Raw genomic sequence first — 25,715 nt, forward strand, 5'->3', positions numbered from 1 at the left:
TGAAAATCTGATGATGTTTTAGGTCATATTTATGCAGAAATATAGAAAATTCTAAAGGGTTCACAATCTTTCAAGGACCACTGTAAATCGTTTGAAGTGAATCGTTCAGTGAATCGTTCAAATGAATCGAATCAGTGAATCATTCAAAGTAGTGAATCATTCAGCTAAATTATATAACTTATATGCACCTTTTTTTGAATTCTTTGAGAGATTGGGGACTTCAGAAATATTCTTGCACAACAAATGAATACACACAGGTTGTTTAATAAATGAATTTATTAGAACAAAGATAAAAATAATAATCAGTTGGAAAAACCATGAGGTAGTGTATGTGTATATAAGAGTGTGTGTGTGTGTGTGTGTGTGTGTGTGTGTGTGTGTATAGAGAGAGAGAGAGAGCAAGGGTGTGTGTGTATGAGGGGGCTATAAAATTTGGAGTGTTCTGATCTGATTGTGTTGGTATGTGTGAATGTGGGGGAAGGGCTACCACATGTGTGGAGACAAAGAAAAGTGCGTTAGCTTGTTGCTATGCTAAGCACATGGTGTGGGCCTCCCTTAGCTTTATGTTGCTAAGTACACGTGGTGAATACCTTGTGATCCCTGGAGACAACACAATTAGATCTAGAAGCTAATGGAACAAGAGAATTAGCTTTGGACGCTAATGAGCCAAAAGACATTAACCATAGGCTAATTTCACCAACTTATACAGTACTGAATCAACTGAAACCTTGATAAGGTCAAAATGTGTGTTAAGGAGACTTAGGATATTAGTGAAAGGAATAAGAGGAAAACAACATGCACAGCCTAACAATTGAAACAAATGATATTAAACAAAATGAAACAATTCAACATGCTGAGTGTTTTCAGTGTGATAGATAAACAGTTCATGAGTTAAAATTCACACTACTTCATAAAACTAATTCCTAGACTAGTTTAATTATGATTAAGATTATGATTAAGCTTATGATTAAGCTGATTATTATGACTAAGCCCAAAAATGCCAGTCTTACTGAGTTTCACCGGAGTGAAAAACGTGAGCTGCTTCTGTAGAGGCGCAGAGAGAGAACTTTCTGGTCCGACGGAGCACTCGGGTCCGACGTGGTGAAAAGAGGATTCTTGGTCCGAACTTCAGCGTTCGTGAGGAAAAGTCTCTGATCAGAATTAATCTGCACAGTGCTGTTTAGAAGGAATCTGATCGCTGGATTAAAAACTGCGTTTAAACGGCAGCCGTGACGTCAATTTAATACGAATGCCGGCTGTAACTCAGGTTGAGTTTAAAAATCGCGCTATTCTGGATTTTTACCTTGGCCAGAGGTGAACACAGAACGCGCTGGATGGTAGATCTTTGCAAAAGTGAGATGTTCCCAGGTTTGCCTGCAAATGCGAGCGGTCTCTTTATTGTCTCTTGGAGTTGAAGTCCACAGAGCCAGAGATGAGGAGTTGAGCGTTTGTTCCATTATTTATCTCTTCATGGCGGACGTGGTGATAATCCCACCCCCGGCATGACGTATGTCAACGCGGAAGTTGGCTGGGAGTTGTAGTTCTTAGACACAAAATGGCGGACTGTACCTACACTGTTCATCCTGCACTTGGGAAGGAGCATTCTGTCACTGAACAGGCTCCTCTGGTTGCTGATGACGGTGTGATTAAAGCAGCAGAGAGGAAAAAACTTAACAAGCTGATGAGGAAGGCAGGATCTGTCCTGGGCTGTGCACTGGACTCAGTGGACGTAGTGGGGGAGAGGAGGACGTTGGCCAAGTTGTCATCCTTAATGGCGAACACCTCCCATCCACTGCAGGAGACGGCAGCAGCACTGGGCAGCTCCTTCAGTGACCGGCTCCTCCATCTGCGGTGTGTTAAGGAGAGAGACAGCAGCTCCTTCCTCCCTACTGCTGTGAGACTGTCCAACCGGCACGTCACCAAGCACAGCACCAGACGCTCCTCACAATAATCAACAATACTGTCCACATCACTTCTACATCCACAGAAACCCCTCTGAATGTATACTGTGTGCACTGACTATCAGCATCAGTACTTTACAGCGAACTGCTCGCTACACGCTGTTAAAATGGCTCTTGTGCAATATATCTACTTACTTGTGCAATACTACCTGTGCAATACTTACACGTGCAATTCTACCTTTGTAATACACTTACAGTGGCATGCAAAAGTTTGGGCACCCTTACTGAAAATGTCTGCTACTGTGAATAGTTAAGTGAGCAGAAGATGAACTGATCACCAAAAGGCATAAAGGTAAAGACGACACATTTCTTTTCAGCATTTTCTGCAAGACTTGTGTATTATTTTTGTTTTGTACAATTGGAGAGTGAAAAAAGAAAAGGAACACCATGCGAAAGTTTGGGCACCCCAGTACATTTGAGTTCTCAGGTAACTTTTACCAAGGTTCCAGACCTTAATTAGCTTATTGAGCTGTGGCTTGTTCAAATTCTTTGTTAGGAAAGGTCAGATGATGCAGATTTCAAAGCTGTATAAATTCTCTGACTCCTCAAACTTGTCCCTAAAATTAACAGCCATGGGCTCCTCTAAGCAACTCCCTCGCATTCTGAATAATAAAATAATTGATGCTCACAAAGCAGGAGAAGGCTACAAGAACGTAGCAAAGTGTTTTCAGGTAGCTGTTTCCTCAGATCGTAATGTTATTAAGAAATGGCAGTTAACAGAAACAGTGGAGATCAAGGTGAGGTCTGGAAGATGAAGAAAACTTTCTGAAAGAACTGCTCATTGGATTGCTAGAAAGGCAAATAAAACCTCTGTTTGACTGCAAAAGACCTTCAGAAAGATTGAGCAGACCCTGGAGTGGTGGTGCACTGTTCTACTATGCAGCGACACCTGAACAAATATGACCTTCATGGGAGAGTCATCAGAAGAAAAGCTTTCCTGCATCCTAGCCACAAAATTCAGCGTCTGAAGTTTGCAAATGAACATCTAAATAAGCCTGATGCGTTTTGGAAACAAGTCCTGCGGACTGATGAAATCAAAATAGAACTTTTTGGCCACAATGTGCAAAGGTATGTTTGGAGAAAAAAGGGTGCCAAATTCCAGGAAAGAACACCTCTCCAACTCTGAAGCATGGGTGTGGATCCATCATGCTTTGGGGTTGTGTTGCAGCCAGTGGCACAGGGCACATTTCATTGGTCGAGGGAAGCATGGATTCGAATAAATACCAGCAAATTCTGGAAGCAATCATCACACCATCTGTAAAAAAAAAGTTGAAGTTAAAAAGAGGATGGGTCCAACAATAAGATGATGATCCAAAACACACCTCAAAATCTACAATGGAATACCTCAGGAGGCGCAAGCTGAAGGTTTTGCCCGGGCCCTCACAGTCCCCTGGCCTAAACATCATTGAAAATCTGTGGATAGATCTCAAAAGAGCAGTGCATGCAAGACAGCCCAAGAAACTTGTAGAACTGGAAGCCTTTTGCAAGGACGAGTGTGTGAAAATCCCCCAGGTAAGAACTGAAAGATTATTAGCTGACTACAAAAAGTGTTTACAAGCTGTGATACTTGCCAAAGCGGGTGTTACTAGGTACTAACCATGCAGGGTGCCCAAACTTTTGCTTCGGGCCCTTTTACTTTTTTGTCATTTTGAAAATGTAAAAGATGAAAATAAAAAATAGTTTTTGCTTAAAATATAAAGGGAATGAGTCATCTTTAACTTTATGCCTTTTGGAGATCATTTCATCTTCAACTTGCTTAACTGTTCACAGTAACAGCAATTTTGACCAGGGGTGCCCAAACTTTTGCATACCACTGTATGTTAACTGTATATCTGCAAACCTGTTAATTTATGTAAATTTGTTAATTTTTATCTTTAAATTTGTCGTTTATTTCTTTTATACGTTATCCTTTTTTGTATATTTAGTACGTTTGCACTACTCCTTCACTGCCTTATCTTTTTCTCTTTCGATATTTTGCTGCTGTAACAATGTAAATTTCCCCTTGTGGGATAATAAAAGGCGATCTCATATCTCATCTCATCTCATCTCATCCAAATTACAGAAATTACCTGGCAACTACAGTTAACAGCCAGTAAATAGCTGTTAATACTATTGTAATTATACAATAGAATATTTTTACAGTTTTTTTTTTTACATAAGCAGCTTTGCAACTATGCATAAGTGTTCTGAATAAAGACCAGGCTTGCTATTAATCCAAAATTCACCAACTTTGCATAATTAGATTCTCTTCACCTAACCAGTCTCAACCCAGCCTGGCCTGAAATTCCCAAAAGCATCGGAGCACAAAGATCATCGTTAAATGGTAGAGCGAGCATCACAATGAACATGCTCTCTCCTAGTTAAAATGCTCTTAGCGTTAAGAGTAGTGCTGTCAAAAATGTCGCGTTATTAACGCGTTAACTTGACTCAATTTTAACGGCGATAATTTTTTTATCGCGAGATTAACGCTCTGTGACATGATGTAGGTTTTTCATAAGCTTTTGAAACTGCCAGGAACTTGGAACAGAGACTTTCTAGCAACCGATAGCAGCTAGACTGTAATGCCACGCCCCGCACAGCCAGAGTCCTCTGCCCCCCCCCCAAGAACCAGCGCGGGCAGGGCGCGCTAGTAGAGATGGAATTTATGGCTCTTTGATGGGATCCGCATCTTTGTGATCCGTTCTTTGAAAAGAGCCGTCGAAAAAGACTGGCTAATTTGGCTCTTTTTAAATATTTATTCAGTTTTAAGAAGACAGCGTCTAAAGAAGCCAGATCCCTCTGAACTGTAAACTCAATGCTATCCCAGAAATCCTTCCTGTAATATGCAAATTTGGCCGCCTCTGATTGGACAGCGCGACGCATCAACAGGCAGAAAGTGTAAAAGTACAAAATGTGTTACATGTAAGTGAGCTGAAACAGTAAAGATCAGATTCAATGCAATATTTATCAACGAACAACTTAAACTTAATATAATAGTGTACTTTATATTATAATCAAGCATGTCAAGCCTACCGTCACTGTGTAACCTATCTCTCTTTAGTTGTAGACTAACTCAAACAGTAGATCATTTCACTCATGATTCTCTTGCTAGCCCCGCGCCGGTGCTCGGCTTAGGTTTCACGTTGCAGTGGCTGTGTCAAGACGTGTTATGCTTTGCAATAAAAAAAAAAAAAAAACATTGGTACAAAGCAAGCCCATTCACTTTTTTATGCTGATAAGAGAATTACAATGTTTTTTTATGTGACAAAAATGTGCGATTAAATTGCGATTAATCGCGAGTTAACTAGGACTGTCGCGACATTAATCGCGATTAAATATTTTAATCGCTTGACAGCACTAGTTAAGAGGCTTTTGGGAAACACACCCCAGACCTGCAACAAAACAAACATTTATTCAAACTCAGTACAGTTCACAATGCAGACTGTATGTACAGTAAGCTTTCAGAACGTGAGGCGACTTTCCTTTTTCTGAACAGCTCCTAAAATCAGAGCTTAAGATAGATATCTTCCCTCACCTCGTCTCTTCACACTCAGTCGTGCACAAGGCCTCCACACTTTTGCGCCATCTCGCCCTATCCTTTGCACAAACTCTGGCTTGGTCCCATGACCCCCATCCTGCCTCCTTTCTCTCCTTCTCCACAGTTCTGCGCCATGTTGTTTTTGGTCGCCCTACTTTCCATCTTCCATTGGGAGTCCAGGACGGTGCCGTGACACAGTGATGACCTACAACCCCGATTCCAAAAAAGTTGGGACAAAGTACAAATTGTAAATTAAAACGAAATGCAATAATTTACAAATCTCAAAAACTGATATTGTATTCACAATAGAACATAGACAACATATCAAATGTCGAAAGTGAGACATTTTGAAATTTCATGCCAAATATTGGCTCATTTGAAATTTCATGACAGCAACACATCTCAAAAAAGTTGGGACAGGGGCAATAAGAGGCTGGAAAAGTTAAAGGTACAAAAAAGGAACAGCTGGAGGACCAAATTGCAACTCGTTAGGTCAATTGGCAATAGGTCATTAACATGACTGGGTATAAAAAGAGCATCTTGGAGTGGCAGCAGCTCTCAGAAGTAAAGATGGGAAGAGGATCACCTGATCTCATCTCATCTCATTATCTGTAGCCGCTTTATCCTGTTCTACAGGGTCGCAGGCGAGCTGGAGCCTATCCCAGCTGACTACGGGCGAAAGGCGGGGTTCACCCTGGACAAGTCGCCAGGTCATCACAGGGCTGACACATAGACACAGACAACCATTCACACTCACATTCACACCTACGCTCAATTTAGAGTCACCAGTTAACCTAACCTGCATGTCTTTGGACTGTGGGGGAAACCGGAGCACCCGGAGGAAACCCACGCGGACACGGGGAGAACATGCAAACTCCGCACAGAAAGGCCCTCGCCGGCCACGGGGCTCGAACCCGGACCTTCTTGCTGTGAGGTGACAGCGCTAACCACTACACCACCGTGCCGCCCGGAAGAGGATCACCAATCCCCCTAATTCTGCGCCAATGTAGGTACATTCAGTCCGTCTCTTTAAGAAACTACATTTCCCATCAGCCAACTTCCGCGTTGACCTACGTCACGCGTGGGCGGGATCACCAACGTCACATACTCCATGAAGGCATAAATAACGGAACAACGCTTCCGCTCTTCCTCTTTCCGTCCGGAGCAGCTGCCTGGACACAAGGAGGAATTGCTCGCTCCGCTGAGCAAACCCGAAAAGACCTCTTTCTTGCAAGATCCACGATTTAGCGCGATTTCTTTCTTACCCTTGGCCAAGGTAGACTCCAGAGTCGAGCGATTTTTAAACTCAGCTTGAGTTACAACCGGTTTTATTCGTATTAGAAGTGACATCATGACTGCCGCCCAAAGGCAGTTTATTTCAAAGTTAAGAGAGCGGCTGGGCCCTTTTTTAACAAAGCGCTGTGCACATTGTTCTACAAAGATTTTCTTCCCACGAGCTACGAAGCATCGGACCAAGAATTCTTTGTTTCTACAGAAGTCTCTATGGGCTCCTGTGAACTCAGCCTCTCCAGGTAATTCCCTGTGCTTCACAGTAGACCCCGAAGCCGCCGCCAGGCGCCGCTAAAACCGCCATTTAGAATTTGAGCCGCCGCCAGCCAATAATTTTGTAAGCCAATTTGAGCCGCTATCTAATAAAATTTGGCTGAGCCACTAAGAATTGTGTACATCAAATAATGGTTTTATCCACATCATGAGCTACAAGAAAAGTGACACAAACATGATCAACTGTACACACTAGTAGTAACGCAATAGAGACGTATAGGCATACACTGTAGAGATTTAGAACTGATATCACAGCACAGAGAGCCACCACAAGCTTGCCGTTGTGACTACCTGTCTGGCTTCCCGCCCCTCACACCGTTACCACGATACACTGGGGAACCCGGGAACCCACCCAGAGCATCAATCGACTCCGATATCGACGAGATGGCTGCATTCTTTGCCGCTGCTGAGGGAAAGTGTAAAGGTATTTTTGTTTGTTTGTTTCACATACTTCGAGATTGATAAAAAAAAAAAAAGTACTCCACCACTCTACTTTCATCATAGTAAGATAGCTGCCAGTCCTTCACTGGTCATTGCTAGTGAGAGTAGATAGCTAGATGCCTTCCTCGAACAATCCAGATTAGCTTATTATTAGCATTGAACTACAATCTTGCTAGATTTATATTTACAATGAAGTAAGAGACCAGGGGACCTGTGGTAAATATGATTTCACGTTAAATGACCCGTGTGTGTGTGTGTGTGAGAGAGAGAGATAATAATAATACATCTAAGTACTTATAATAAATAAATGTAATAAATAAATAACTTATAATCAATAAATGCTATCATAAATACACCATTTGTTGTAGTACAATCAGTTTTTTAACCAAACTGTGTTGTGGAAATAGCCTATGTATCTGTGTAACCAGTACACTGCATCTTATAATCAATTGAACGTAGACCATAGGCGTGAAGAAACAGTATCAGCCATTTGTAGCCATAAACATTTTGGTGGCTGCAGCAGCCATTAAGGTTTTGGCTGAGTCAGCTAGCCAGCCAATAATTTCATCAGCCAGCCATTATCCTGAAAACAAACGGCTTCGGGGTCTACTTCACGGAGATCTCCACAACGGTGAAAACTCCAAAAGTCTCAGGACATCTCATAATCTCGCGTAGAAGCGAAATACGGAAGTAAGACTTGGCATTTTTGGGCATAATTAAACCTAGTCTTAGGAATTAGCTTTTATTGAAATAGTGTGAATTTAAACCCAGGAACATTTTAATTGTTACACTGTAGACACGCAGCGTGTTGAATTGATGATTGTTATATTTTTAATCTCTCAATTGTTTAATAGATAGGCTGTGCATGCTTCTCTATTCCTCACTAACACTTTAATTTCCTTCAGTGGATTTAGTAGTGTTATGAGCTAGCATTCCTTTGTCTTAGCTTAGCCACATGAGGCTAATCTAAGCACACACGAACACGTGGTCACCAGGCCTCACCAGGCCTGACACACACCAACACGTGGTCACAGGCCGCACCTGGCCTCACAAACACACCTCAGTTAGCATCCCACGCTAGCTTCTTTCTTTTGCTAGGCCATAGGCCTTACCACATGGTCAACTCCTCCCCCACAAACACACGTGGAGTTCGCTACCAGAGCTAATCCTTTTTGTAGGCCACACACAAGGTCTCTCTCTCTCACACACACAAACATATCTTAATTAGTACACAAAGCTAGTCTTTTGTCTCCAACACGTGGCGGTCCTCCCCCCACACTCTCACACACCTCTTTTGTTTTAACTCCACGAGGTAGGATCCTTGGGCCTTAGCTAGCCACAAGGCCTCACACACAAACACACCTTAGCTAGCTTTCCTTTGTCTTAGCTTAGCTACACAAGGCCTCACACCCACAAACACACCTTAGTTAGCAACAGAGCTAATCCTTTGTTCTACTTGGATAACATTCCTTTGTCTTAGCTAGCAACCAAGCTAGGCCTCCACCATGCGCACACACACACACACACACCATATCATATTTGTATATAATGATTCCATCTGCTATTATCCCTTTTTATCTTTGTTATAATAAATTCATTTATTATTGAAACTGTGTGTTTATTTGTGTTCCAATATTTATGAGGTCACACAATCTCAAAAGAATTCTAAGGGTGCATACGAGTTATGTAATATGGTAAGTGATCATAATAATTTGGAATATACCATAATTTAGCTGTTTGGTAATTTATTATTAAGTACCAAAATTAATGGTATTAATTAATGAGACTGATTCCGTGAGTGATTTAATGATAATATGAGACTGATTCAATTTAATTATTAACCTTTAAATTTAATGAGACTGATTTAATGAGATTGATCACTTAATAATTACCAAATGCACCTACACCGACAAATAGTGGAGCAATATCAGAAAGGAGTTCGACAGTGTAAAATTGCAAAGAGTTTGAACATATCATCATCTACAGTGCATAATATCATCAAAAGATTCAGAGAATCTGGAAGAATCTCTGTGCGTAAGGGTCAAGGCCGGAAAACCATACCGGGTGCCCGTGATCTTCGGGCCCTTAGACGGCACTGCATCACATACAGGCATGCTTCTGTATTGGAAATCACAAAATGGGCTCAGGAATATTTCCAGAGAACATTATCTGTGAACACAATTCACCGTGCCATCCGCCGTTGCCAGCTAAAATTCTATAGTTCAAAGAAGAAGCCGTATCTAAACATGATCCAGAAGCGCAGACGTCTTCTCTGGGCCAAGGCTCATTTAAAATGGACTGTGGCAAAGTGGAAAACTGTTCTGTGGTCAGACGAATCAAAATTTGAAGTTCTTTATGGAAATCAGGGATGACGTGTCATTCGGACTAAAGAGGAGAAGGACGACCCGAGTTGTTATCAGCGCTCAGTTCAGAAGCCTGCATCTCTGATGGTATGGGGTTGCATTAGTGCGTGTGGCATGGGCAGCTTACACATCTGGAAAGACACCATCAATGCTGAAAGGTATATCCAGGTTCTAGAGCAACATATGCTCCCATCCAGACGACGTCTCTTTCAGGGAAGACCTTGCATTTTCCAACATGACAATGCCAAACCACATACTGCATCAATTACAGCATCATGGCTGCGTAGAAGAAGGGTCCGGGTACTGAACTGGCCAGCCTGCAGTCCAGATCTTTCACCCATAGAAAACATTTGGCGCATCATAAAACGGAAGATACGACAAAAAAGACCTAAGACAGTTGAGCAACTAGAATCCTACATTAGACAAGAATGGGTTAACATTCCTATCCCTAAACTTGAGCAACTTGTCTCCTCAGTCCCCAGACGTTTACAGACTGTTGTAAAGAGAAAAGGGGATGTCTCACAGTGGGAAACATGGCCTTGTCCCAACTTTTTTGAGATGTGTTGTTGTCATGAAATTTAAAATCACCTAATTTTTCTCTTTAAATGATACATTTTCTCAGTTTAAACATTTGATATGTCATCTATGTTCTATTCTGAATAAAATATGGAATTTTTAAACTTCCACATTATTGCATTCCGTTTTTATTTACAATTTGTACTTTGTCCCAACTTTTTTGGAATCGGGGTTGTATCTGCAGCTGCAACACATGGCCAAGCCACTTCCATTGCCTCCTCTTTACTGTCTTATTAACCCTTTCACAGCCACATAAACTGTTCAGCTCGTCAGTGGACACTACATATGGCCAGTATATGCCCATTATCCTAAAGGCACTTAAATTAAAATGAGTCCAGCTTCTCATTATCTACAATGTTGGTCTTCCATGTCTCATATCCGCTCAGCAGGACTGGCTCAACTAGCGTCTTGTACAACCTGATCTTAACTTTCTTGCTGTACTGCTTGGATCCCCAAATCTTTTTCAGCCTGGCGAAAGTGGACTTCACCTTTCCTAGTCTGTTCTGCATACCCTTGTCTGCTCCACCTTCATTGCTTACTGTCACACCCAGATCAACAAATTCACTGGCCTCCTTGATCTCTTTGCCATCGGTAAACTTGATCTTGTCCTTTCCTCTACAGTTGATCTTAAGGACCTCTGTCTTCTTTCTACTGATTCGCAATCCAGTCTTACTAGCTGTATCTTCAAGCTTGGTAGTTTTTCTCTGCATCTGCTTCGTAGTTGTAAAGATCAGAGCAATATCGTCAGCAAAATCAAGATCTTCTAGCTGCTCCATCAACTTCCATCTTATTTCTGTGTTGGCATTCACGGTCGTCTGTCGCATGACCCAGTCCATAGTTAGTAGAAAGAGAAACCCTGACGTTACACAGCCTTGCTCCACTCCAGTCTTAACCTTGAACCAGTCTGATGTTTCTCCATTATTGAGGACGGCACATTCAGAACCCTGATAAAGCAGTCTTATGATGTTGATTAATTTCACTGGGATCCCATAGGATTGCATAATGTCCCAAAGATGGTCTCTGTGGAGCGAGTTGAACGCCTTTTCACAGTTGATGAAATTAATGATCAGTGGAGCTTGCCATTCACATGCTTGTTCAATGATATTTCACAATATGAAGATCGGCTCGGTGGTATTTCTGCCCTCGAGGAACCCAGCCTGTTCAGGTCTGAGCTTGTCACTTATACCATCCTTTATTCTTTTCATGAGGAGCTTGCTGAGCACTTTGCTAGCCTTTATGAGGAGCGTAATGCCTCTCCAATTGCTACAATCCCTCAAATCACCTTTCTTTGGGATCTTCACAATTAATCCTCTTAACCACTGAATTGGTATCTCTTCCTTCTCCCATATGAGCTTAATGATGCCTTACAGTTTGTGTGTTGTTGTTTCTAGGTCTGCCTTTAGGAGCTCAGCCACTATATTATCAACACCACCTGTTTTATCATCTTTAAGAGACATGATTCCTAGCCTGGGCGGCACGGTGGTGTAGTGGTTAGCGCTGTCGCCTCACAGCAAGAAGGTCCTGGGTTCGAGCCCCGGGGCCGGTGAGGGCCTTTCTGTGCGGAGTTTGCATGTTGTCCGCGTGGGTTTCCTCCGGGTGCTCCGGTTTCCCCCAAAGACATGCAGGTTAGGTTAACTGGTGACTCTAAATTGACCGTAGGTGTGAATGTGAGTGTGAATGGTTGTCTGTGTCTATGTGTCAGCCCTGTGATGACCTGGCGACTTGTCCAGGATGTACCCCGCCTTTCGCCCGTAGTCAGCTGGGATAGGCTCCAGCTTGCCTGCGACCCTGTAGAAGGATAAAGCGGCTTGAGATAATGAGATGAGATGAGATGATTCCTAGCCTGATTTCTTCAACAGTAATTGATTCCATGTTGATGCTCTTGATCTCTGCTGTTTGGTAGTCGTCTATAGTTAAAGGGTTCTCTGGTGGATTTCTATTAAGAACCTCCTCGAAGTGCTCTTTCCATCACTCGAGTCACTTCCCTTCCTCTGATATAATATTGCTGTTCTTGTCCTTGATTGTGGTACTGCAGTGCTGTTTATCATTACAGATGTTCTTGGTGATGTCAAATAAGGTCTTTATGTTTCCATTCTCAGCTGCTCTTTGGGCCATGTTCATCTGATTAGCCAACCAAACTCAATTGTCTGCTCTAATACTTGACTTAACCTTTTTGTCTTTCGCCTTATACATCACTCGAAGCTAAGGACCAGGCGTTGCAATTCATCTGGCTTTTCACCTGAAACCTGCCCAGCGAGGTTGAACCTACCAGGGACCGAAATCCCAACTGGTATAGCTTCCAGGATCACCAAAGCACGCAGACCTCCCCACCACTTTCAGGCACAATGCTTAGGGAGGATAGATATCTACTCAGAACAAGCTCTAACAGGCCTGCAGCAGCCGCTGGGGGGTACAGAGGGTTCATTAATATTAACATTCATTGCTCAGGTACTGACATGCATGAGTGACAGTGAATCTGAACAGTCTGAACATTAATAATATACTCAGGATTACGGTGAGCAGTAAACAGCAAGCTACAATTTTCACACTTGTTCAGCAAGTTATTTCAGTTATGTCAGTTTCTAATGAACTCAGGATCAACAAAGCAGTTCGCTCGCACTGGCAGAGCTCGAGGCATGTGCAGGGCATGACAAAAAGTTCCTCTCTCAATGGGGTCGGAAAGTCTGTGAGAACAGCAGGACATATTCAAACAGTTTATTAATAATAATAATAATAATAATAATAATCATAGGTTCAATTTAAATAGCGCCTTTCTCAAAACCCAAGGTCGCTTTACAATTATAGGCAGAAAGAAAGAAAAAAAAAGTCCACCAAATAGAGGTCAGGATGTCATTCCAGTGGTGTAGCAGCCACAGTCCCACCAAAAGGCGCACGAAAACGAGTCCCACACCGCCAGCACAGCCACCGTGACACCGCCAGCAACATCGCTCGAACACCACGCCATGGATCCACAAAGCGAGCACAGAAGCACCGCCACGCAGAGTGCTGGAGTGTCCCAAACCGCCTGCACAGCCGCTGCGACGCCACAGAGCAACATCGCTTGGAACATCACACCAAGCACTAAAGCACAGAGCGCTGGACAACCACGATGTTAAAATGAGCAATGAGCTCGCTGCAGTCCATAGCTGGGAGCACAGGCATCACCCACGGCGAACCAAGGCCTGAAGGGAACCGACGCCCAAAACTGGGTCCAGAGCTACACCGCAACTGGTGGACAAAACACTCAAACAAACATCAAACTACACAAACACACAGAAAAAAGAAAAAAAATTAAATAAAAAAAGGAGAGAAAATAAAATCTCATCTCATCTCATTATCTGGAGCCACTTTATCCTGTTCTACAGGGTCGCAGGCGAGCTTTAGCCTATCCCAGCTGACTACGGGCGAAAGGCGGGGTACACCCTGGACAAGTCGCCAGGTCATCACAGGGCTGACAGATACAGACAACCATTCACACTAGAAAATAAAATCAAAAATAAATAAATAAATAAAGCTCCAGTGAGAAGCGGCAGCCAAAATGCATACGACGTACTCTCAACTGGAAACGGAAATGAAAAAAAAAATCACTCCACCTCCACCTCAAGCTAGTTCTGTGATGAAACACCAAGCCTGTGTGTGTTCCCAAGGAAACAACATATGGATTGTTTGAACTGTGCTTCCTGCTTGAGTTTCTTTCTCATCAACACCACAGTGTTGTGCAGTCGAAGGTGACAGCTGCAATGTTCCTGTGTTTCAGGGGGAACAAAGATAAAAATGAGGAGCCTGGCAGCTGATCCTTCCAGATACATGCAGAGCTTTGAGCAGCGGTTGGCGAATTCCCCTGAACACCAGCTCACGAAGGAATTCATCCATACAACACTCAAAAACATCCTGGCCAAGTACACACACACACACTCACACTAAAGACTGTTGCATTCATACTTTATTCTGTGTGATTACGAGCAGGAATACATTCTATGAGGCATTTATGCTATAATGCCAAATAATACACTCTTCACTCTCTCTTTCTGCCTTGCGCAGCATCGGAGAAGGAGAACCCACTCTGAATGTGATGGGCTTGGGAAGTGGAACAGGTCTAACTCTTTGGCAGTCTCTGCTGTTACAGTTCTAGATGTGTATCTGCATGATCCGTATTAAAAGCTGGTATCTTTCTCCAGGTGAGCTTGATCTGGAAATTCTCAAAGTGCTGCATGAAACACATCCAGATGCCAGAGTGGAGAACGAGATAGTGGAACCCAGCAATGACATGCTTAACAAATACAAGGGTAAGAATGAACGTTCAAACTCGGATCCTCGCTACTGGAACCGTCTCCTGCTTCGTTCAAAACATGAAATCGGAGCTGAGCGACAGTGTTTAGGGCATTGGGTTTGGAGCAAAGTATAAAATGTTTCAGTGTTTCAGAATGTACTGATGCAGGAACATTTTCTTCTAGCGTTATTATCAAAGACGCCAGGCCTTGATTACGTCACCTTCAGGTGGAATAAAATGACAACAACAGAGTTCGAGAACGAGTGGAAGAAGAGAAACTCTGGGAAGATGAGTCACTTCATTAGCATGATTGAGGTTCGTACGTGCACATCTGAGGACTCCTTGGTGCCCTTTCTTTCAGTTCTTAATCGCTTTTATGCCACATTAGAAATCTGGTTCGAGAGCGGGACAGCTTTCCCTTCTTCTGTGTCAACTAGAAAGATGCGAACCAGTCACAGGGGTATAATATAATGTAATGTAACATTAGCCACATGATTAGATTTCTGTTCAGGTCAAAATGATCGTCTTGTCCGATGCTGCAGTATGAGGAGCAGTTTGAAAAGACCCTGCTGGCTTCGCGTGTCTGAGAAGATGTGTTTGTTTCGCTCTTCACCAAAATGTCTGGCATGAAGCTGAATCACAGGAATGGCTTTTTGGGCTCATCAGTAATTCTTAAATATGGTGACAAAAGACAGACTGAGGATTAAAAATATTCCAGTCGTCGACTGTATGCCAATTGTGAAGCCATGAACAGAAGAACATCAAGATTGACACAAGATTCACTGTTTTTCACAGATGTTGTACTATGTGGAGGATCCGTTTGCGACACTTTCCTTCTACCAGAGTTTACTGCACAAAGATGGCAAAGTGCTCGTCATTCTGCACCCCGGTAAGCATCCACTGATTTCCTGTAATCTGAGATACAGGGTGGAGAATAACTGAGATCTTTGCCAACGCACAGCACCCCCTGCAGGTGAAAGTGTATGGATGAGGTTCAGGAATGCCTACAAAGATCAGCTGATCACAGACATAATTAACAACAATATTACAAGCGGAGACATCAAGAGTTTCCTGGATTCCAAAAAAATCCCCTACCAAAACTACAAGTTCCAGTCTCCAGTGGACATCACCAAGTGTTTCACACCTGGAGATGAAGAAGGAGAGCTGTTCCTGGACCTCCTGACCATGGTGATCGATTTCAAGAAGACCGCACCTCCAGAGCTGAAGGATGGAGTGTTGGAGTTTCTCAAACATCCAGACAACAGCCAAGAAGTGAACGGCAGGATCCTGTTGGATTGCAGCTTTGAGGCTTTAGTGATCAGTGCTTAGATCCAGTTATATTGTTAGTGTCCTGTTACATTATCTGGAATGTGCGAGAAGTTAGAATGAATGAATAACCACTCCTGATTTGATGACAGGTCACTGGAGCGTTCCTCAGAGTTCAAACTCTGTGCCGTTACTCCACATTAATGCCCTCATCGGGATGGATTTCCTCCTGTCCTCCTTACCAAGCATAAATAATCAAAAAGTTTCACACAGGATTTGATCTAAATTGGCTTTAATAATAAAGTCCTTTTTCCATTCTACCTTCCAGTGAAGTACAACATTGCAAGTGACATATTTGTGCTGCTTGTGTTAGAAATAAAGTGTTTCAGAAATATGTCTGGAATCTTCTTCTACCTTCGATGCTCTTTTTATCCGATTATTAACCATTTAACTTTATCCATTTATTTACTTTCCAGACTTATTATAAGACTCTGAATGGAAGAAAATCTTAACATGTAAGAAGCAGGAGAGGTTTCGTGAGACCTGCTCAAGGAACACTGAGGCGTGAATGAATGCATGTGGGCTTTTATTTTGATCTCGTTAAACAGGTTTTTTTTTTTTTTAATCTCTCTCATCAATGTCTATTGCTTTCAATTTCAGACATGCTCACTGTCTTACACACACACACACACACACACACACAGTAGTAAAGTAACGTAACTCAGTGTAGGGTTGTTTATTCATCACACCCTTTTATCCAAAGTGCAGTAAAATCCAGTCCACAGAGGAGAAAGCTGAGCCGCTCAGGATTGCACATCTCAGATGTCTCCGATTCAGAAGGTTGGTAGCAAATTTGAATTTCCCTCCAGGGATTAATAAAGTCATTCTGATGTGGCTCTCTGGCAGTGAACCCAAAACGTTCCAGGTGCAAGTGTAGACCTTGCGCCTCTACCACCTCACACAGATGAACTTACAGTACGATTAACATGACAAATACATGAAATGAGTTTTCTGAGCAGAGATGAGATCTGGTTGCTGATGGAGTTCAGGAAGTTCACATTGGCAGGGTTTGAGTAGTGTGTTGGGTTTGGTGTGTGTTGATCAGTCTCTCTTTTCGTCCACTTGTCCCATCTTCGTGCGCATGTTGCGCATCATGAAGAACCACACGGTGGTCAAGGCGCAGGTCACCTCCGCTACCCAGAAGGCCGTGTTCCAGCTGTAACGCTTGGCAATGGCGCTAAACGGCAGGCCGGCGAGAAACGCGCCGACTGACACACACACAGAGCAAAAGAATTTATGGAACACTTCACAGCAAGTACACCAGTCAGTCAAATGGAGCTGTACAAAAAAATCTTTATAATCTGAATATGACAACATTCAGGTCATTTTTGATTTGCATGCAAACTTGCAAGATGAAATAAAAAGTGACAGAAATGACCACCGTTTGTAAATTTGACACTAAATCGTCGTTATAGCGGTAGCCTTACGACCACGCCGACCTGCACACACTCCTTGGACATAAGACTTACCGTTTGCCATCAGTGCTACGATGGCGTGTGATGTCCCGCAGAAGTTCGAGGGAGCACTCTCGCTCGCAATCACCCCAAACAGCGCAATCGGGCCATACGACGAGAATCCAAAAGCAGCACCGAGAGTTAATATCCAGAGCTAGGTGGAAGGAAAGAGAGGAATTTCCTCTGATTTATTTCAAATAACAGCTCTTTAAAAAGAGGTGTAGCCACTGTGTCTGTCAGTTCTGGTCAGGAGGCGTGGTTTCTGTGTATCAGTCCTCGTGAAGAAGGCGTGGCCTCTCACACAGCACCACATTTCATCATCAACAAACGTCTCGCCAGATTGAATCAGAGGCGTCAGTAACTGCATTATTCGTGCACCGGGTCACTGAACTTGTCTCGACGTTTGTGTCAGTATGCATCGAATATACATATAAATAAATAAATAATAATTTAAATCAGAGACGTCTGTACCTCCTTCTCAGACAGCCCGGTGAGGACGGAGACCGGATGGAGAACAATCACCCAGAGTGGAGCTTCCTAAAGGAACCGATCAGGAAATGTGTGATTCATTAACATGCAGCATACAGAAAAATCATGAGCATATACACGTGCTTACAGCTCTACGAGTTGAATATTTATTACCATATTTAAAAAAAAGTAGAAAAGTATAATTCAAGGACAGAGAGAGATGAAGAGAGCATGTAATTTATACTCGTAAGGACGTATAAAAATGGGAACCAAGTTACATCCGTGTTCTTAAAGGGATTTAATCAAAAATAAAATAACATGCAATACAGCTGGCATACTTCTGGGACATCTGGAGTGATGGTGACTCGGAAGAGGTACATGGACACGCACATGCCCGCCATCATGGTCAAGAGGAGCGTGTGCCGAGGGTTGCCATGTGTACCAAGTCCCTGCTGTTTAAACCACAATGAAATGTTTTGATTAGTTGATGCTGTTAAGCCATTACAGATCGGCCTCTAGGACAAAGAAAATTCTCTCTCACACACACACACACCCGGGCAATAGCTCTATCAGAGATGAAGCCTGCTGCAATGCTACCAGCGAAACCGCCAACCTCCAGGGCGCTCATGTACGAACTTCCTGTGGAAAACAAGCAAAGGGCATGACGACAGACTCCAGCTCATCAAATTCCATAGTTTAATATCTGTTAAATGGTTCTGTTTCTACCATCTGACTGTGAGAAAGGGACAATGGAATTATAAAGTTAGTTTTAATTAGATTTCTGAGCATCAGCTCAACTTATAACTGTATAAAATGATATTGCAGGAGTCAGGTTCCCGAATTCATCATCGCATGACACTGGAGGCGTGTCACATACAGTAAAAACCCCCGTTAGTACCACTGTCTAGCAGGTCACGAGTGCGGTGGCAGAATGATGGTTGGCTAAGACTCAAACTGGGGTCTGGGATTATTTGGTTCCAGTGATGGGCATGACCAGAGCGAGGAGTACTTTAGTCCAGTACTGTGCTCTCGGACTGATCAGTCTCTTAAATTAAACACTTTTAAACCAAACCTCAATAACTGAAAAAACAGTCACCAAAATATAACGTCGTGTTTTGGTTTTGGCTGGGCTCCCACCCGAACTGATAATCACATCATCAGTTTTTCTTTTTCATCTATCAAGTTTTTCTAAAGGTACAGACTTCCATAAGTACAATATGCACAATAAAAATATGCTGAGAACAGTTAAAAGCAGCTAACACAACCTGGGGTCTGTTCAGATCTCAAATCTCATGTCTCCACAGCTGGAACTCGACCGGACGACATTCAGATCGCTGTCAACTATTAAGAAATTCAAAACAACTGTAAAAAGTTCCTTCATAGTAAATTATTAGGCTTTGTTCTTATTTTATTTATTTACGGGTTTTTTCTCAACATGATTTTTTTTTGTCATTATCATGTTCTTTTTATCATATTATTTATTCGAATATCTTACTAATTGTTTACTTAAGTGTAGTTTTTAATTAGATGCATTTTATTATTATGCATATTTTTTCAACTTTTCCAGAGCCCTACTGAAAAAGGTCTTCTGAATAAAGATCTGTTCTAATAAATGTCAGAAAATTAGATGATATGTTTAAAGAAGCTTTTATTCCATTTTCAATTCCTTCAGCTGCACAATTCGTTTCATGCGTCTCACAATCAGAGAAGAAAAACATAGCGTGAGCTCAGGGTGATGTTACAGATGTTCAAAACACAAGTGCCTTCAGGAAATTAAAAACACAAAGAAGTTTCAACAAGTATGCATGACAGACATTTATCCAGAGCGACATACAACACACCCAGAGCGGCCTGGGGAGCAGGTGGGGTTTCGGTGCCTTGCTCAAGGGCACTGCAGCCAGTCCTGCTGGTCCAGGGAGTCGAACCAGTGACGTTTTGGTCCCAAAGCTGTTTCTCTCACAATTAGGCCATGGCTTCCTCATAACATAATATAAATTTACATAAACTTAAAATAACAAATGGCATTTTTATTAAAAAATGTATTTTGGATGTAGAAGTGACAAAATATTTACATGTTTATAAAAGGGGAAGCCACGTCCTAATGGTTAGAGAAGCAGCTTTGGGACCAAAAGGTTGCTGGTTCAATTCCCTGGACCAGCAGGAATGACTGACGTGCCCTTGAGCAAGGCACTGAACCCCCAACTGCTCCCCGGGTCACTCTGGGTATGTTTTATGTCGCTCTGGATAAGAGCGTCTGCTCAATGCCTGTAACGTAATAAAAGTAAACTGACTCTGTGAATAGTGAATGCTGGAGTCTGTCTGTCTGTCTGTCTGTAAACTCCTTTAAACTGTCTGTCGAAACGTGTGTGTGGTTTTTTTAAGTTTGGCCTGAGTTGCTGCAGTCATACCCATCATGGCCGACTGGCCTTTCTCCTGCATGAGAAACAGCTGCCCCCAGTCGGTGCACGCAATCTTCACCCCGAACACCACCAGGTACCCGAAGGACAAAACCCACAGGTATGGAGAGAGCACGAACTCTTTAAAAGTGCTCTCATCATTCAGGGCTTCAGAGAGAGGAAAGACAGAGAGGGGGTCAAAAGACATGAAACAAAAGTTAACGCTGTTTTATACAGACACTACAGTCATTAATAAACACACACACACACGTGTTAAAAATCTGAGGCCAATTATTTTTATTTCACGCTTGATTTTTCAAGTGAACGAGATGGATACGTCATAAATAATTTCACCTCCGTGAACGCAACATGGAACGTTAATGCGGGCTTCAGAACACAAGAGACAGGTTAGTCTGTTGCGTTTACGTTGCGTTGAGGCAAAGCTGAAAAGGTTGTTGTACAGGACGTGTGATGAACCAGCGAGTCGTTATTTCAGATCAATCAGACGCGACAGAGATAACTTTCTCGGGTTAAAGCAGTTTCAAAAGTCGTGTTTATCTGCCATTTTTAAGACTTTTCCACATTGTTTTCCATTCCCCCCCCCCCCATTTTTTCTAGATGGCTGACAGAACATTTATTTCTAAATCAATGAATAAATCATTTGAATAAATGAATAAATCATCATCATCATTCTGGCCATTATCCTACTTTCCAACCCTGAAAAAAGAGAGATTTTACACTCTTGAATTCTTCATTTTGGTGGCTTGTTTATATATTAATTTTTAAAAGTAATTAAAAAAATGAATTAAAAATAATAATAATAGTGACATAAAAAATAAAAATAATAAAAGTAACTGAATAAAAAAAAAGTATAATAATTATTTTAATACATGGCTCTAGTTACTTCCTGTTACAGATCTGTTCCTATATCACTATCATCACTCGCAAGAGGTCATGAATAAATGGGGCGTGGCAAAAACGCCACTATTGCCAAGAGTTGTGGCCTGTCGCCTCAGCAACCATGCATCTGTCAGCGGAATAAATTAAACAGTGAGTCGGTGGAGAGTTTTAACTTTGGTGCGGAATATAAAGTTGATGATTTATCTGGCTGGCATCATGCAGCAGGCTGGGAAACGGAAAGGAAATGTGTGAGAATGTTGACTGTTGAGGAGAACATGACTATCGAGCCCTTACTCCCTTTTCTGCCTTTGCCCTTCTTGGTGCCAGGCTGGATGCTGGGCAGACCCACGTCTCTGGGCTCATTTTTCACCAGCAGCAGGCAGATGAAAGCGAAGGCCATGCAGATCACACCCGAGGCACAGATGATGCTCCTCCAGCTGTAGTACAGAGCCAGCAGCGTGGTGATGATGGGACCCAAACTCCCAGCCAGGTTCATGCTGCAGCACAGGATGGCCCACCACGTGCCAAACTGCGACGGCTCAAACCACTGCGGGAGGAAAGCAGGGGAGGATTCTGACTATTTTTATGTACATATATTTCTTGCTGGAGTGAAATCCAGAGAAGGTTCCGATTAAACCATAAAACCATTTCAGGGGTTTGAACTGAAGCTGAAATCTCTGTGGAGATCTTGATACGTGTGTGTGTGTGTGTGTGTGTGAGTGAGAGAGAGAGAGAGAACACCATTCTTTGTAACATAAGACATTCTGAAATACTATTTATACTCAACACTTGCATACATGCAGTGCTTTGCATAAGTATTCACCCCCTTGAATTCTATATATCATGATTCTATCCAGCCTTTGTACAAAATTATTTTCAAATTTAAAAACATGTTGTGAATCAAGTTGTGACTTCATAAGTATGTGACACCTGATCTGCACATGTTCTAAACTACGACTAAAGCTGTCGTGCTGCTGACTCTGAATAGCAGGTGCACGCTGACCTACTGTAATGGCAAACGTCCAAGGAGAAGATCTAATTACGTCAAAATGTCTTGAAACATGAGCTGTGAAATAACACCTTATCCAAGATCTGGCAGTTCAGTGCGTGCGCTGAGTAAACGCCTCACCTTGCGCAGCACTTTTCCGCACGGTGGCCAGCCGAATCCCTGCCCGAGGCCGTTCACAAACCAGAGCACGGTGAACGCCGTGACGGTGGAGGACTGAGAGAACAGCACGTTGATGGCCCCAACGATGAGGAGGCCAGAGGAGAAGAGCCAGCGGGCGCTGATCTGATCCGACAGCACTCCACTGATGAACTTACTGATGGCGTACGCCAGAGTCTGACTGCTCGTGATCAGACCTGACACAGAGGAACAGCATGATTGAGTAAAGATGGAAGATCATACAAAACTGCCAACAATCATTCAAAAGCACACTTTATCTCTCATAAACATACAGTAAACTTCATGTCATGTTTAAGGAAACAACTTTGCTGTCCAATAGCAGTGATATCAGGACATATTTACACAGTTCAATTCAATGATCATCTGCGCACCTTCCGACAAATCGATCTCCAAACTCTGGGAGGATATGACAGCAATCGAGACTCACCAAGTTCCTCCTTATCAAGCTCAATCTCCTCCATAACCGATGGCATCAAAAAGGAGAACGTTTTCCGGTTGAAGTAGTACAGCAAGTACCCCAAAAACATTGAGGTGAAAATGACCGTGCGGTAATAACCATAACTGGTAGCCCCCATGTTTCTGACCACAGAGATGAGGGATGCTTTGAGAGGAAAAAAAAAAAAAGTCCTGCTGCAGAACCTTCGGAGATGTTAAGAAAGAAAAGAGCTTTCAGTGAACACGTTGGCCAAGAGTCATCGCAGCTGAGAAGCAGGACAGATGCTGAGGCAGGCCTGGTGTTTGGAGAAGACTCAGAGGTTCCTTCAGCTTCTTTTGGTCTTCTTAAACAGATCTGAGCTCCTTGTGCTCGTCATAGATGGCTCATTTCTCTCCAAAGCACCTGGAACAAGCAAGATATCCACAAAGAAATAAAAGTTATCAAAGCATCAAGTAAATCAGTTCTGCATCATTCTTTGCTGATGTTAGGAAACAAAAAACACCTAAATCTCAGTCATGTGAGGCCACAGCAAAAAACGAGGTACTGTTCCTCAAACATGGCACCATCTGCACATGCACAACACTCCATGGACGGTTCGAGTTACGGCTCACTTTGCAAGTTTGGCTCTTTGGATGAATCAAACTCTGGTACTTGATTCATCTGATTCACCTCTCAAAGCAGCCATCAAGAAATACTTTGGCATCAGAATGGCACATCATTTACACAAAGCTCTGCCCTCAAGCAGGATGGAAATAACATGAATTTTGTCTTTAAAATCAATCAATTTAAACATAATAAGAAGAAACCTTTTATTCGTCACATGCACACTTCAAGCACAGTGAAATTCATCCTCTGCATTTAACCCATCTGAAGCAGTGAACACATGCACAAGTGAGTGCACACACACACACCCAGAGCAGTGGGCAGCCACACACAGCGCCCGGGGAGCAGTCAGGGGTTCGGTACCTCGCTCAAGGGCACCTCAGCCCAAGGCCGCCCCACGTCAACTTAACCGCATGTCTTTGGACTGTGGGGGAAACCGGAGCACCCGGAGGAAACCCACGCAGACACGGGGAGAACATGCAAACTCCACTCATACCCCTTTTCCACCATATTAGTTCCAGGGCTGGTTCGGGGCCAGTGCTTAGTTTGGAACCGGGTTTTCTGTTTCCACTGACAAAGAACTGGCTCTGGGCCAGAAAAACCGGTTCCAGGGTAGCACCAGCTCTTTGCTGGGCCAGAGGAAAGAACCGTTTACGTCAGCAGGGGGCCCGAGTTGTTAAAACCAACAACAATATTTTTAAATAAGCGATGAGATATCATGGATGCAGTAAAGCAGCAGTCATCCATTATTGTTGTTGTTGTTGCTGCTTTTTCTTCTTCTTCTCCATGTTGTTGTTGCTTCGATGTTCGTGCCGACATAACTGATGTATACAGTGATGTAATGACGTCGCTCCCCTTAGCACCCTGAGCTATGGAAAAGCAAACTGGTTCTCAGCTGGTTCGCAAGTTGAATGAGTTGTGAACCAGTACCGGCCCCGAACCAGCCCTGGAACTGATTTGGTGGAAAAGGGGTAACAGAAAGGCCCTCGAACCCAGAACCTTCTTGCTGTGAGGCGACAGTGATAACCACTACACCACCGGGCCGCCAGAGACCCTGATAAATATACAATACATTTTGTGTTCAGAGGTTTTGTACAGTTAATTCCGGACAAAAACCTCATACAAAGTGTAGAGTGTGGAGAGTTATACAAAATGCATCTGTGATAACATTCTAATGTTTTGTTTTTCACTTTTTAACACTGACATTATTTTATTTGTTAACACGTATCGATTATATTCTCCTGAAGCATCCGTGAAAACATGCAAACTAAGAATTTTACTGGACAGGGACATTTCTTCCAGAATGAAAGTTCAATTTGTTTATAAACTTCCTTCCGGTCAGTTCCATTTCTGGCCAATGAGAAAGCAAGAGCAGGGCAAAGAGCTAACATGCTTACTGAAATCGTCTCTGAGAATTCACTGAACGGGGACAAAATGGGAAATTATTATTATTATTATTATTATTAAATTATTAAAACAGTTAAAAGCAGAAGCAGCAGACTCGCCTAAGCTGAGCTTCCTTCCAACTGGCGAATCGGATCTCGCGCTCGGTTCGCGTAAACGAGTCGCTCATAAAGAGTCGGTTCACTGATCCGCCGGCAGCATCAGCAAACGGCATTCTTCACCAATTCGAGGCAACTTCATTCTCAGCCTCGCAGTTATTTCCGAACGAAACCGATAAAAACACAACAGAAACCTCCAGGTTACATTTTAGAGTTTTATATTTATGAATCTGAATTGATTCAGTGACTCTTTAAAGGACGCGCAAACCGCTACGATACCCAAACACCATTTTCACACACACACACAGGTTTTATGTTTTAAACCCTTTTCAAATTTATTTAACTTATATTTTTTTGTAAAAAAAAAATTAATTCATTAAAAAAAGAAATAAGCTGTACCTCAAGCCGCTGCGGAAACGCGAGCTCCAAACAGCTTCCTCTCAGAGAAGCGCCCGCCCTAAACCCTTGCTCTGGACTCTGATTGGCTGCCGAGCTGTCACTCATTGCGCTGCGGCAATGGAAGGTGCCTCACGCGCGCTTGCAGCGTGTTGCTGTTGTGCAGGGAGGCCGGGGAAGGAGGGAAGGAGTGAAGGAAGGGAAGGAGGGATTATTGTGCTGTGAATCACATTGGAATTCTTTAACTGTGATTGCATTCTGATTTCGAATCGCACTGCTGTAGAGCTTCATGGTGCTGCAGGGTTCAGCTGAAAATAGAGCTGTGGGTGCAGTTCCAGTTGGCTGGTGTGTTTGAAT

The 25,715-nt window shown here is 42.9% G+C and overlaps 4 protein-coding genes across 13 annotated transcripts in view; 2 read left to right on the top strand and 2 right to left on the bottom strand.

The window, feature by feature from the left end:
- The window catches only part of rps25 (ribosomal protein S25), a 389,269-nt gene that overhangs the window by 16,344 nt on the left and 347,210 nt on the right, over positions 1–25,715 (bottom strand). The window lies entirely within an intron of this gene.
- slc37a4b (solute carrier family 37 member 4b) lies at positions 861–25,501 on the bottom strand. Of its 3 annotated transcripts, XM_060908655.1 has the most exons (11): positions 25,362–25,501; positions 22,849–23,259; positions 22,365–22,597; positions 21,530–21,782; positions 20,348–20,503; positions 18,493–18,578; positions 18,278–18,391; positions 17,943–18,008; positions 17,487–17,625; positions 5,476–5,683; positions 861–3,216 (listed from the first exon to the last, which is right to left on the bottom strand). In XM_060908655.1, exons 2-11 carry the CDS (start codon positions 22,994–22,996, stop codon positions 3,150–3,152), a joined length of 1,470 nt encoding a protein of 489 aa, XP_060764638.1. In that variant the 5' UTR covers positions 22,997–23,259; positions 25,362–25,501; the 3' UTR covers positions 861–3,149. The 3 variants fall into 3 exon arrangements, with proteins under 3 accessions (XP_060764638.1, XP_060764639.1, XP_060764640.1); XM_060908656.1 differs by lacking the exon at positions 25,362–25,501 and having other exon boundaries at positions 22,849–23,482; XM_060908657.1 differs by lacking the exons at positions 861–3,216; positions 5,476–5,683 and adding an exon at positions 16,527–17,225.
- LOC132873143 (histamine N-methyltransferase-like) lies at positions 14,196–16,199 on the top strand. Its single transcript, XM_060908417.1, has 6 exons — positions 14,196–14,320; positions 14,463–14,515; positions 14,600–14,707; positions 14,876–15,006; positions 15,487–15,580; positions 15,665–16,199. The coding sequence occupies exons 1-6, from the start codon at positions 14,196–14,198 to the stop codon at positions 16,018–16,020; spliced, it is 867 nt and encodes a 288-aa protein (XP_060764400.1). The 3' UTR covers positions 16,021–16,199.
- The window catches only part of b3gat1b (beta-1,3-glucuronyltransferase 1 (glucuronosyltransferase P) b), a 30,271-nt gene continuing 21,164 nt past the window's right edge, over positions 16,609–25,715 (top strand). For 7 of the 8 annotated variants that reach the window (XM_060908659.1, XM_060908658.1, XM_060908663.1 and 4 more), the window contains exons 1-2: positions 16,609–16,797; positions 20,322–20,456. The gene's annotated coding sequence lies outside the window, so the exon portion shown is untranslated. The remainder of the gene's footprint in view (positions 16,798–20,321; positions 20,457–25,715) is intronic. The other variant, XM_060908665.1, reaches the window with a different exon arrangement.

Source organism: Neoarius graeffei, chromosome 25 (assembly GCF_027579695.1).
Source record: "Neoarius graeffei isolate fNeoGra1 chromosome 25, fNeoGra1.pri, whole genome shotgun sequence".
Taxonomy (NCBI): domain Eukaryota; kingdom Metazoa; phylum Chordata; class Actinopteri; order Siluriformes; family Ariidae; genus Neoarius; species Neoarius graeffei.

Excerpts from the sequence above, each read along its gene's own strand:
- slc37a4b (XM_060908655.1), bottom strand. The coding sequence starts at position 22,996 with ATGGGGGCTACCAGTTATGGTTATTACCGCACGGTCATTTTCACCTCA. Across the intron at positions 22,598-22,848 it reads GCTTGATAAGGAGGAACTTG|GTCTGATCACGAGCAGTCAG; the intron begins GTGAGTCTCGAT and ends CCTCTGTGTCAG. Across the intron at positions 18,579-20,347 it reads AGGCCAGTCGGCCATGATGG|GAAGTTCGTACATGAGCGCC; the intron begins GTATGACTGCAG and ends TGTTTTCCACAG.
- LOC132873143 (XM_060908417.1), top strand. The coding sequence starts at position 14,196 with ATGAGGAGCCTGGCAGCTGATCCTTCCAGATACATGCAGAGCTTTGAG. Across the intron at positions 14,516-14,599 it reads GGGCTTGGGAAGTGGAACAG|GTGAGCTTGATCTGGAAATT; the intron begins GTCTAACTCTTT and ends ATCTTTCTCCAG. Across the intron at positions 15,581-15,664 it reads GCTCGTCATTCTGCACCCCG|GTGAAAGTGTATGGATGAGG; the intron begins GTAAGCATCCAC and ends CACCCCCTGCAG.